The sequence below is a fragment of the Acomys minous genome (assembly GCF_964271855.1).
Source record: "Acomys minous genome assembly, chromosome: 3".
Taxonomy (NCBI): domain Eukaryota; kingdom Metazoa; phylum Chordata; class Mammalia; order Rodentia; family Muridae; genus Acomys; species Acomys minous.
The window spans coordinates 80,714,445-80,727,757 of NC_140485.1; the positions used below are offsets into that span (position 1 = coordinate 80,714,445).

A 13,313-nucleotide genomic window follows, 5' to 3' on the forward strand; every position below is an offset into this window, starting at 1 on the left:
GTGTGCACCACAAAGTGTGCTAACTTTGTTTTTTTCTAATTAATTAATTATGTATACAGTATTTATGTTATTTATGCCAGTAGGCCAGAAGAGGGCATCAGATCACATTATAGATGGTTGTGAGTCACTATGTGGTTGCTGGGAATTGAACTCAGGACCTCTGGAAGAACAGTCAGTGCTCTTAACGTTTGAGCCATCTCTCCAGTCCCCCACTTTTAAAAAATTATATTTTATTTACTTAATTTTTGTCTGTGTGCTCATGTGCATTGGAGTGTGTGGCGATTAGAAGACATCTATGGAAATGAGCTCTCCCCTCCACTGTGTGGGTCTCAGGGAGTCAGTCTTGGTGGCAGGTGCCTCTACCCACCAAGCAATCTCACTGGCCCTACTTCAGTTATTTTCACTTGTAGAGTAGAGATACAATAAGTTTTAAGAGGCCTCATTATGTTGTTCCAGCAGTCCTGGAACTCCTGGGCTCCTGAGTTACTGGGAGTATAGGTTTACCATGTTTGGCCTAAGGTTAACCATTAAAAGTACCTTAAGGGAGGTAGTGGTGCACGCCTTTAATCCCAGCACTCGGGAGGCAGAGACAGGCAGATTTCTGTGAGTTCGGGGCCAGCCCAGTCTACAGTGTTGAGTTCCAGAATATTTAGGGCTACACAGAGAAACCCTGTCTTCAAAACAAAACAAAAGAGTACCTTTGAACTGGATGCGGTAGTCTTGTGTTTATGATTCTAGCGCTTTCGAGACTGAGGCGGGTGGGGGCAGTGGGGGATGAAAGTTTGAGGTTATTCTGGCCTATACAGCAAGATGTCCAAAAAAAAAAAAAAAAAATCAACAAACAAAATCTAACCTCAAATAACCTGCTCCCTCGCCCCCACCAGCCTGCACTACATAGTGAGTTCCAGGCCAGCCCATGATAATACTGAGATTATGTCTCAACACCTCTTATATACCCCCCACTCGAAGCATATTTCTGTTTTAGTGAGGAGGAAGTATCCAGAGCAGTTCCTGTATTGAGTGTGCAGTCAATCCTGGTGTGTTTCATTCTTTTGCAGATTTAAGACTGCAGGTGCCATGCATCCTTTACAATGTGTCCTCCAAGCACAGAGATTGTTAAAGTGTGGGCAGTTGACTTCTGTGTCCTGGCTGCTGCTCAGGACCTGCAGAGCACATAGCAGAGCCTCCACTTCATGTCCTCGTCCCGAGGGGCAGAGTCCAGGAGGCGTTCACAAGGACTTCAGCTCCAGGCTAGCCACTGGACCCACTTTTCAGCATTTTTTAAGAAGTGCTTCAGTTCCTCAAGAGAAACCATCTTCTCCAGAAGTGGAGGACCCACCCCCCTACCTCACAGGGGATGAGCTTCTAGGAAGGCAGAGAAAAGGTTGGCTTTGCTTCTCTTTTCCCTTTGGCTTCCTTCCATGCTCCATTGCAGCAGTGTCTGTGGCTTAATTGTGTTACCTGCTCTTTTATTACTTTCTTGGGTTTAGGGAGTTAACAGTATGGGCAGATTGCTCAGTAAAGAATCATCAGATTACCAAGCATACTCCAAGGAAAGTTAATCGCTGAGCTGAGGCAGGGTTGTGTGCTGGAGAGATCGCTAGCATGCCTGAGCTCCATCCTCAACTCCTCACAAAAGAAAAAGGAACTCAAAGCTGTGCTCAGTGAATTGGAAACACTCTATCTCTGTTTAGTTACAATTTCTAAAGTTGGATTTAAATGACATCATTTGTTGTATGTGTGTGGCATGTGTGTGTGGCACCTGTTGAGGTCAGAAGGTAATTTGTGAGACTTGGTTGTTTTCTTCCACTGTGAGTCAAGAGGTTAAAAATCAAGTCCTCAGGCCTGTGGCAGAAGCCTTTGCATACTGAGCCATCTTGCCCCATCCTACCCCGCAGTGTCTGAAGCTGGGACTTGTGTAGCCTAGGTTAGTCTGGAACCCATAATCCTCTTGCCTCAGCCTTCTAACTGCTGGAATTACTGATGTCTGCCACCACTTCTGGTTTAGAAATGTATTCCTGGGAATGGCAAGATGACTCAGAATGTAAAGTTGGTTGCTGTTAAGTCTGATGACCTGAGTTTGATTCTTGGAAGGGATGATGGAAGGAGCGGGCTAACTGCCATAAGTTATCCTTTGACCTCCAAACTGGTGCCATGGCATATGTACCTGCATCTTCATATATCTATGTCTGTCTGTCTATCTATGTAAATTGGCTAGGCACGTGACACACACCTTTGATCTCAGCACTTGGCAGGCAGAGGCAGGGGGATCTGCATTCAAGGCTAGCCAGAGCTGCATGGTGAGACTCTGCCTAAAAAAATGAAATCAAACAAAAGCCCTGATATTTCCTATTTTCCTTATTGTTTTGCTTTTTGAGAACTAATCTGTCTTTAGCCCAGGCTGTCCTGGAGCTCACTGTGTAGCCCATGCTGGCTTCAAATTCATGCTCATGCTCATGCCTTGGCCCCCCATATGTTGGCTTTATGGATGTGACCCACCATGCCTGGCTTCCACTTAGAATTATAGCCTGTGGGTGCTAACGGAGTTATAACTAGAAATATGATTTGAAAGGGCCTACCAAAGTGGCAAGTTCATGGTTTGGAACTTTGTGTGTAAATTTATATTGTTACTTTATAATGTGACCCTACCTGCTTTCATTTTTATTCTGTGTACCCTCTAGTTAGTACTGTTGGCTTCCAGAGGCTGGAGAACCTCTTTGTAATACAGGGCCTTGAATTTAGTTTTTCCTCAGATGGATAAAATGATCATTAGTTCTTATTGTTCTAGTTGCTTCTATAGGCCTATTTCCTTGCTTTCTTTTTGTTTGTTTTAAAGACAAAGTCTCTCTGTATAGTCTGGCTGTCCTGAACTCTCTTTGTAGACCAGGCTAGCCTCGAACTCACAGCAATCCGCCTGACTCTGCCTCTCTAGTGCTGGGATTAAATGCGTGTGTCATCACTCCCAGCTCCTTGTTTTCTTTTAAAAATTAAATTAAATTAAAATTAATTTTAAAAAAAGATTTATCTTTTTATTATATGTACAGTGTTCTGCTTTCATGTAATGCCTACAGGCCAGAAGAGGGCACCAGATCAGATCCCACTACAGATAGCTGTGAGCCACCATGTGGTTGCTGGGAATTGAACTCAGGACCTTTGGAAGAGCAGCCAATGCTTTTAACCTCTGAGCCATCTCTCCAGACCATATTTCCTTGTTTCTTTCTTTCTTTCTTTCTTTCTTTCTTTCTTTCTTTCTTTCTTTTTCAGTCTTTCCAGACAGAGTTTCTGTATGTAGGCTATCCTGTATTCGCTTTTTAAGACTAGGTTGGCCTTGAATTTATAAATATCTGCCTGCCTCTGCCTTCTGAGTGCTGGGGTTAAAGGCATGTACCACCATGCCTGGCAATTTCCTTGTTTCTTTCTTTCTTTCTTTCTTTCTTTCTTTTTTTTTTAAGATTTATTTATTATGTATACAGTGCTCTGCTGCATGCCAGAAGAGGGCACCAGATCTCATTATAGATGGTTGTGAGCCACTATGTGGTTGCTGGGAATTGAACTCAGGACTTTTTGAAGAGCAGACAGTGCTCTTAAACTCTGAGCCATCTCTCTAGCCCTCAATTTCTTTGTTTCTTTCTTTCTTTCTTTTTTTTTTTTTCCGAGACAGGGTTTCTCTGTGTAGCCTTGACTGTCCTGGACTCACTTTGTAGGCCAGGCTGGCCTCGAACTCACAGCGATCCACCTGCCTCTGCCTCCCGAGTGCTGGGATTAAAGGCGTGCGCTACCACACCCGGCTAATTTCTTTGTTTCTTAAGGGGCACATTTTCCTTATATTTTAAGCACTATGCTTATAAATAGTTGTGTGGATATGATATTCCTTGTTCTGAATGACTGTTGCTAATTTGGGGGGTACATCTGACAGATGACGGTGTTTTAGGGTGAAGACAACAGGAGACCTTGTGGATAATCAGTTGCCTCCGTTATTTTCTGAGGACTTTGGGAAGGAGGAGCATGACATGTGACTCTCTTCTCACTGTGGAACTGATCTGCCTTTCATTGCAGTCTACTTGGAGACCTATGGCTGCCAGATGAATGTGAACGACACAGAGATAGCCTGGTCCATTTTACAGAAGAGCGGCTATTTGAGGACCAGCAACCTCCACGAGGTACTTGCATTCCTTGCTTTCCTGTTTCTTGGGCCTGGGCTCCTGTGCCTTGCTACAAGGTCTTAGATGCAGTATGTCTTAGGAAGAGGATGTTGCCTGCTGAATTAGTTCCTTTGAGTGATGTGTTAATTTCTTTGAGTGACAAGTACTGTAGGATTGGCCTGTATTGGTGTTTCAGGTATTTTGCGCTCTTATGATGCTGATCATCTTCAGGAAAGGAGTTATGAGACTTGGTGTGGTAGCATGTGGCTGTAGTCCCAGCCTTGGGAAGTAGAGGCAGGAGGCCTAGAGTTTGAGACTATGATGACTGTAGGTCATGACTGTGTCTCAAAGCCAAACCAAAATCAGAGCAAAGCCAGGACTGCTTGTGGAGAGTAGAGGTAATGCTTAGCGAGTGAATGCATAGTGGGTAGGAGTTTTTATTGGGAAGTTTTGGAAGGAGATAGTGATGGTGCTTGCACTATAGTGTTTAAGTGTTCTTATTATAGCGCTGTGTTTTTTTTTTTTTTTTTTTTTTTTTGTGACAGGGTTTCTCTGTGTAGCCTTGGCTGTCCTGGACTTGCTTTGTAGACCAGGCTGGCCTTGAACTTACAGAGATCTGCCTGCCTCTGCCTCCTGAGTGCTGGGATTAAAGGCGTGCGCCACCAATACCTGGCTTAGCACTGTATTCTTTTTTTTGGTTTTTCGAGACAGGGTTTCTCTGTGTAGCCTTGGCTGTCCTGGACTCGCTTTGTAGAGCAGGCTGCCCTCGAACTCACAGTGATCCACCTGCCTCTGCCTCCCGAGTGCTGGGATTAAAGGTGTGCGCCACCACGCCCGGCTAGCACTGTATTCTTAAACATGGTTAAATGATATTTGTTTTATGTATGTTTTACTATAATAATAGAAAAAAAAAAAAGCAGGTAGACTGCATGGTAGCGATTCCTTTTGCAAGGTTAATTTTAAAGTTTACAAGTTTTCTTTTTCTTGCTTTCCATTAGGCTGATGTGATCCTTCTTGTCACGTGTTCTATCAGGTACAAATTTGTTCTTTCCATAAGAAGTGAATATATTGTGTGTAATCATGCCGAAGAGGCTTACTTATGGAGATGAACCAATGGCTCCAGGTCAGTGAGTGCTAAGAGTTTTTCCTATAGCAGAGATAGTGTTGATATAACTGGCTGATGTTTGTTGAGCATGTCTTGTGTGTTGGGTTCCATGTGAACACTACACATGAATATATTAATTTAATTCTCACAGTAGCAATGTGTGAGGTTGTTTCTCTTAACAAAACCCATATTATCATGGCATGGTAGTACACACTGCAGCCTCAGGACTGCAGCAGTTGAGGAGGATTGTGAGTTCTAGACCAGCCTGGACTACACACTGAGATTGTCTAAAAAGCAAGCAACAGCCACAAAAAATGCCCAAACCAGGCTTTATACATTAAACCAAAGGTGCTCAGCCCCAAATTTCCTGAAGGTTTCTGGCTACAAATGGCATATTCTTATAATATATGTACCTGATACTAGTTATAGCCAATGGTTGGGAAACAGAATTCTGAAAAAAAAATGAGTGGCATCTTCAGAGGTGGCCAGGAAGTCCTTCAAAAGTGATAGACTGGAGAGATGGTGCAGCGCTTAAGAGCACTGGCTGCTTTTCTAGAGGAGTTGGGTTCAGTCTCTAGCCCCACATGGCAGCTCACAGTCATCTTTAGTTCCAGTGTCAGGGGATCTGATCCCTCTATAGCACCAGGCACATAGCTGGTGGGTGCATAACCATGTAGGCAAAACACATAACAAATTTAAAAAATGAATTAAAAAAAGTGGGCATACCCTTTTTATTTTGTTAGTAGTTGTTGTTTAAGACATTTTAGTGTCATTGATTTGATACGTTTCTTATGGGGCCTCTGTTGAGTGATCGTGAGCTGGTTGTTATGAGAGATTCAGAAATGAACCTTCTTCCATAATGCCAGTCATCAAAGAGCTGGGTCTAATATGGGCACAAAGGCAGGTCTATAAGTAGCCCACTAACATATGACAGAAAACATTAAGTAAACATCAGACAAGCTAGGGTGGCTTATGCCTATAATCCCAGTACTTCGGAGGTCAAGGAAGATGGGTTGCTGTGAGTTTGAGGGTAGCTCAGGCACAAAATGAGTTTTAGCCTAGCCTGGGCTACGGAACGTGTAAAACAACAAAAACAGATTACAAATGCAGGAAAAGTAGAGTTGAAGTTAAGGTAGAGAGGGTACGTGAAGGGAGGAGACTCACTAGAAGAGTTGGGAAGGGTTTGTTGGGCAGGTGGTTTAAAGGCTAGTCTGGATTTTGAGATGTAGGGAGGATGTTATTAGAGGGCAGAGAATGGTACCAAGTGGTGCCTTCCTAGTTTGTCTCCATGTACTTTCCATGAGTTAAAGGTAGATACTTCTGAAAGGGCCAGATGGCTTTCTTTTTCTTTCCATTGTCTTGTTCTCCTATCTTGCTCTATAGTTTTTTTTCGCTCATTTTTGCCACTTTGGATCTTTGCAGGGAGAAGGCTGAGCAGACCATCTGGAACCGTTTACATCAGCTGAAAGCCCTGAAGGCAAAGCGACCGTGCTCCCGGGTACCTCTGAGGATTGGGATCCTAGGTACCCAGTCATTTCCAGACTTTTCCACTCTGAGACTTGGGTTCCTAGAGTTTTTACTTTTGAGCATTGGTTCTCAACTTTCCTAATACCGCGACCCCTTAATATAGTTCCTCATTTTGTGGTGACTCCTCAACCATTAAATTATTTTTGTTGCTACTTCCTAACTGTACTTTTGCTACTGTTATGAACCATAATGTAAATATTTAATATGCAGGATATCTGATATGCAACCCTTGTGAAAGTCCCAAGGGGGCATGACCCACAGGTTGAGAACCAGTGTTTTACAGGCCTGGATTGCAGGGTGTAAATTAACCTAATCTACCCTGTGTGTCTATTTCACTTGATGTTAGAGGTTGCAAGATTAAATGAGATGAGTACTCTGGAGGTAGAGGCAGGAGGATCTCTGAGTTTGAGGCCAGTGTGGTCTGCAGATTGAGTTCCAGGACAGTCAAGGCTACACAGAAAACAAACAACAAACATCAAAATTACATTTCCTCAGTAGTCACACTTGACAAGGGCCACCAGTCTGCACAGCACCTCCAGTCATTTCCGTCCAGCATATTCCTTTACCTTGTTAGAAAGCTCTGTTGGACAGTTCTAGTCTAGGAAACATGTTTCAAAACAATTGCTTTCAGGATGGCAGGGTGGCTCAGTGGGGAAAGCACTTGCCATCAAGCCTGCTGACCCGAGTCACATGAAAGAGAACCATTGACCTCCACATGACCTCTGACATGTATACTATAGCATGTGCACACCCACATACACACACCCACACCCCAAGTAAATTAAATGTAAAAAAAAAAACCCCAAAAACTCTAATAAAAAGAAAACTGCATTTTTTTCTGTCCCAGAATTTGGTTACTATGTTTAACTTTATATGTAGCAGACTGCATCCATTGTAGTACAGATAACTACTCTTTTGTTGTCTGTTTGTTTTTTGAGACAGGGTTTCTCTGTGTAGCCCTGGCTGTCCTGGAACTTGCTCTGTGGACCAGGTGGAACTTGCTCTGTGGACCAGGCTAGCCTCAAACTCACAGCGATCCGCCTGCCTCTGCCTCCCGAGTCTGCGCCACCACACTCAGCTGGTGCTAGAATTTCAACTCAAGAGTTTTACATATGTTAGGAAAGTGCTCTACCACTGAGCTATGCCACCAGGCTCAATCTCTTCCCCTTTAAAGCTTGAATGATATGGCATTGTATATTTATACTATATTTTTTTTATATCTATTCAGTCATTGATTTATTTGGGTTCTTTACACGTTCTTAGTTTTGTTTGAGATAGGGTCTTGTTATGTAGGTCTGGCTGGTGTCGTATTTGATATATGACTTCAAAATTATTGCCATAAGACAGGGTTTTTCTCTATGCTATCTTGGCGGTCCTGTGCTCACTTTGTAGACCGGGCTGGCCTCCAGCGATCCGCCTGCCTCTGCCTCCCGACTGCTGGGATTAAAGGCGTGCACTACACGCCCAGCTTTGTGAGTAATTCTTTTAAACAATTAAAAAAATGTATTTTATTTGCCTAGCAGGTGCCACAGCATGCTAATGGAGGTCAGAGAGCAACTTACAGAAGTTGGCTTTTTCCCTCTACACGTGGGTCCCAGGATCAAGCTCAGATGGCAGGCTTATTTGCAAGCACCTTTACAGGCTGAGTCATCTCATAGGCCCTGGCTGTGAATATTAATTATTTTCACAAGGAGTGTCTTAGTTTCATTTTTGTTGCCGTGTTGAAGCATCCCAACCAAAAGAGGAGGAGAGGGTTTATTTGGCTTTACAATTCCAGGTTACAGTTTATCAGCGAGAGAAGTCAAGGCAGGAGGTCAGCAGTAGTCACATCACATCTACAGTCAAGACACAGAGAGAATATACAAATCTTTTCTTGTTGGTTTGCTTCTGCTCAGCTAGCTTTCTTCACTCTTAATGGTTCAGGGCCTATGCCATGAAATGATCTGCCACATCGGCGGTAGCTCCTCTCACCTCAGTTGGCAGTCAAGACAACCTTTCACAGATATGCTCACAGACCACCCTCATCTAGACAACTCCTTGCTTGAGACTGTCATCCCAAGTGGGTCTAGGCCGGGTCCACTGGGCAGCGTGCGCTGTGGGGCTAGGTAGAGAGACGGCTCAGTGGTTAAGAGTGCTCTTCCAGAGGACCTATCCAATACCCTCTTGGACTACACAGGCACCAGTACTTAGGTACATGTGTGTATGTACAGCCCTCCCCCAGTAATTATTAAAAAAAGTCTTGAAAAGATTTGGCTGTGAGTTTCAGCATCTGCTTGGATCCCCTGTTGGGTGGAGTCTTTCAGAGGACCTCTGTAGTAGGCTCCCTTCCTGTTCCTTCTCTTCAACTGCTTCCGGTGTCTGTTCTATTTGCCCTTCTGAGTGAGAATTAAGCATCCTCCCTAGGGTCCTCCTTGCTGTTTAGCTTCTTTATGTCTGTGTGTTGTAGTGTGGTTATGCTGTATTGTGTGGCTAATATCTGCTTATAAGTGAGTATGTACTACGTGTGTCTTTCTGGGTCTGGGTGACCTCACTCATTTCTTGTTCCATCCATTTGCCTGCAAATTTTGAGATTTCCTTGTTTTTAATAGCTGAGTAGTATTCCATTGTGTAAATGTACACAGTTTCTTTATCCATTCTTCTACTGAGAGGCATTTGGGCTATGTCCAGGTTCTGGCTATTATGAATAAAGCTGTTATGAGCGTAGTTGAACAAATGTCCTTGTTGTATGGTGGAGCATCTTTCAGGTATATGCCCAGGAGTGGTATGGCTGGGTCTTGAGGTAGAGCTATTCCTAATTTTCTGAGAAAGTGCCATATTGATTTCCAAAGTGGTTGTGCAAGTTTGTACTCTTTCCAGCAATGGAGGAGCATTCCCCTTTCTCCACATCCTTGCCAGCATGTGCTGTCACGTGAGCTTTTTTGTTTGTTTGTTTCTGTTTTTGTTTTTATTTTTTGAGACAGGGTCTCTCTGTGTAGCCCTGGCTGTCCTGGACTCACCCTGGCTGGCCTCAAACCCACAGAGATCCACCTGCCTCTGCCTCCCAAGTGCTGGATTAAAGGTGTGCACCACCACTGCCTGGCTTCACTTGAGCTTTTGACCTTAGCCATTCTGACAGGTGTAAGGTGGAATCTCAGAGTTGGTTTGATTTGCATTTCCCTGATCACTAGGGAGGTTGAGCATTTCATTACGTGTTTCTGGGCCATTTGATATTGCTTTGTTGAGAATTCTGTTTAGTCTGTACCTCATTTATTAATTGGGATATTTGGTTTGGTCGTGTTTAATTTCTTGAGTTCTTTATATATTTTGGATATTAGCCCTCTGGCAGCTGTAGGGTTGGTAAAGATCTAGGGGATAGAAGGACCTGGAGGGGACAAGAGCTCCACAAAGAGACCAATGGAGCTAACAAATCTGGACTTGGGGGGGAGCACAGTGGGTGCTGCAGAGACTGATGCACCAACCAAGGATCATGCATGGTGAGGCCCTAGACCCCTTGATCAGATGTAGTTGATAGGCAGCATAGTCTCCTTGTGGGTTCCATAATATGGAGAGTAGGGGCTACCTCTGACTTGGACTCTGGTGCCTACCTGTTGATCACTTCCCCCTGGCAAGGCCACAGAGGAAGAGCATACAGGCAGTCCAGATGAGACTTGATAGGCTGGGGTCAGATGATAGGAGATGAGGGCTCCCCTTTTCTGAGGACTAAGAGAAGGGAGGAGGGGCAATAGGGAGGAAGGAAGGTGGGACCAGGAGGAGATTAAGGAGGGGCCTACAATTGGGATGTAAAGTGAACAAATAAAAAATATTTTAAAAGTTGAAACATCATCTTCCAGCATATTTATGATAATGTGTTAAGTTTTATACTAATGTAGTATAGGTGATGGGATTGTGGTGATGTTGCTATTTGGTAACTTTTGGTTCTTTAAAAGAAATGCATGCTTAGTGATTTTGTTGAACTTATCTTTTAAAGGCCTGAACAATTTCATGGTGTATATCTGTTTATATATAGATTATACCATTGTGAAATATGAACTATTTGTTAGGTACATTTTTCTGGCAATCATTTCATGAGAAAAATAATATGTGACTATGAAGACATATTCAGACACAAATATTCAAGGTTAACAATAAATGTATGAAAAAAAATCTTGAAAAGACAAACTGTGGGGCTGGAGGGACATATCAGCAGTTCAGAGCATATACTGTTCTTACAGAAGACACAGATTTGGTCCCCACTGTCTGTTGTGGGCAGTTCACTGCTGCCTGTAATTGCAGATCCAGGAGGTCTAACATCTATTTCTGAATTTCAAAGGCATCTGTACTCATGTGCACATACACATATGCAGACATAAACAAAATAATAAAATAATAAATATAAAATCTTTAAAGAAACCCTAAACAGCTAACCAGTAGTTCTGGCTGTCCTAGAACTCATTCTGTAGACCAGGCTGGCCTCAAACTCAGAGATTGCCTACTGAGTCCTGGAATTAAAGGTATGCACCACCACCACTACCATTGGCTATTTTAAAGTTTTATGGACTTATGAAAATGATGGTTTTGGGGGTATGAATTATATCAGCATAATTATTTAAATAATTTCTTACTTTTAGAAAGCATTATAGTCTAAAAGAGAAAAAAGTATAAGTGTAGTTGTAAACTTATAGGTATGCTTCTAATGTAGAATATTTTTTATCTTGGTGGTAATTTTTTTTAATTTTTAAAAAATGTTTTAAAAAGATTTATTTATTTATTATGTGTACAGTGTTCTGCCTGCATTTATACCTGCATGCCAGAAGAGGGCACCAGATCACACTATAGATGGTTTTGAGCCACTATGTGGTTGCTGGAAATTGAACTCAGGACCTTTGGAAGAGCAGCCAGTGCTCTTAACCTCTGAGCCATCTCTCCAGCCCCGATAAATAATTTTTAACTGTGGGAAGAGGCATTTTGTGTTTGATAGGCTTCTGAGGGGCAGAGAATGTAGCTCAGTCAGGCAAACTTTAGTATATAGGTGCTGAGTTCCATCTCCAGCAATGATGAAAATAATTGTGTCGCTCTGAGTATTTCTATGATGTTCTTGTATTTGAAGATGTGGGTTCAGTGTTATGGGCCCAGGTGGAAGGGTAATACTAAACTCTCAGAGAAGTTTATAAGCCATGTGCTCTGAACAAAAAGCCAGGAACCAGATAAACTGGGGAAGAGGTGCTAGTTTCTTTTACTTTCTAGGCTGCATGGCTGAGAGACTGAAGGGAGAGATCCTCAACAGGGAGAAAATGGTGGATCTCTTGGCTGGTCCAGATGCCTATCGAGACCTTCCGCGGCTGTTGGCCGTTGTGGAGTCAGGTCAGCAAGCAGCAAATGTGCTTCTCTCTCTGGATGAGACCTACGCGGATATCATGCCAGTCCAGACCAGCCCCAGTGCCACTTCTGCCTTTGTGTGAGTCACTGTGTGAGAGTTGGGGGATGACTGTCTCTCTCTTTTAAAAAAATTATTATTAATATTTTTTTACTTATTTAAAAAATTATTTACTTAAATATTTTTTTTTATGTGCATTAGTGTAAATGTGTCAGATCCCTTGGGACTGGAGTTAGAGACAGGTATGAGCTGCCATGTAGGTGCTGGGAATTGAACCTGGGTCCTTTGGAAGAGCAGGCAGTGCTCTTAACCACTGAGCCATCTCTCCAGCCCCCTCTCTTCTCACTTGTGTGTTAATCTTATTATGTTGCTAATAAGGGAAAGGAATATACACAGTGATGGTACAACATACAGAAACTAACATCTGGTGCAGTAAAGCTCCTTCACACCCGTCATCCCTGCTCCCTGCTCTCTCAGGTTATTTATTTCTCAAAGGTTTCCATGTCAGTCATTTCTTATTTTTATCTGTTTGTTTTTCAAGACAGGGTTTCTCTGTGCAGCCCTGGACATTCTGGAGCTCCCTCCTGTAGCCCAGGCTGGCCTGGAATGCAGAGATCCATTTTCCTCTGCCACCCAAGCTGGGATTAAAGGAGTGCACAACTACCACCTGGCTTGTCATTTCTTACTTAATCCTTCTAGATCTATCCCTTGTATAAGGATATATACTTGTTTCCTACGTTCTTTTTAAAATTAAATATTATTGTTTTATGTTTATTTTCATTTCAGGAAATATTTTGGGCTTTCTTGATAGAAAAACTATTTTTTGTTTGTTTGTTTGTTTGTTTTTGGTTTTTCGAGAAAGGGTTTCTCTGTGTAATAGCCCTGGCTGTCCTGGAACTCTCTTTGTAGATCAGGCTGGCTTTAAACTCACAGAGATCTGCCTGCCTCTGTCTCGGGATTAAAGGCGTGTACCACCATGCCTGACCCCTCCTTTTTTTTTTATTTTTAAAAGCTATTGTAGTATGCTTGCAATCTGAGGCCAAGGCAGGAGGATTGTTGTGAGTTTATGGCCACTCTGTGTTATCTAGAAAGCCCTCATCTTAGAAATAGAAAATAATAGCTAGGAAGAGGGTTCTAATAAGAGGCAAGAGAGCTGGGCGGTGGTGGCGCACGCCTTTAATCCCAG

The 13,313-nt window shown here is 42.9% G+C and overlaps 1 protein-coding gene across 3 annotated transcripts in view; it reads left to right on the forward strand.

Annotated features, from left to right (window-relative positions):
• CDK5RAP1 (CDK5RAP1 mitochondrial tRNA methylthiotransferase) overlaps positions 1-13,313 on the forward strand; it is a 39,738-nt gene that overhangs the window by 2,452 nt on the left and 23,973 nt on the right. For all 3 annotated transcript variants that reach the window (XR_014777992.1, XM_084775773.1, XM_084775774.1), the window contains 5 exons: positions 1,059-1,384; positions 4,057-4,160; positions 5,141-5,175; positions 6,670-6,770; positions 11,998-12,208. Coding sequence is in view for 2 of the 3 variants with exons in the window: in XM_084775773.1 (XP_084631899.1) it covers positions 1,078-1,384; positions 4,057-4,160; positions 5,141-5,175; positions 6,670-6,770; positions 11,998-12,208 (758 nt within the window). In the remaining variant the exon portion in view is untranslated. The remainder of the gene's footprint in view (positions 1-1,058; positions 1,385-4,056; positions 4,161-5,140; positions 5,176-6,669; positions 6,771-11,997; positions 12,209-13,313) is intronic.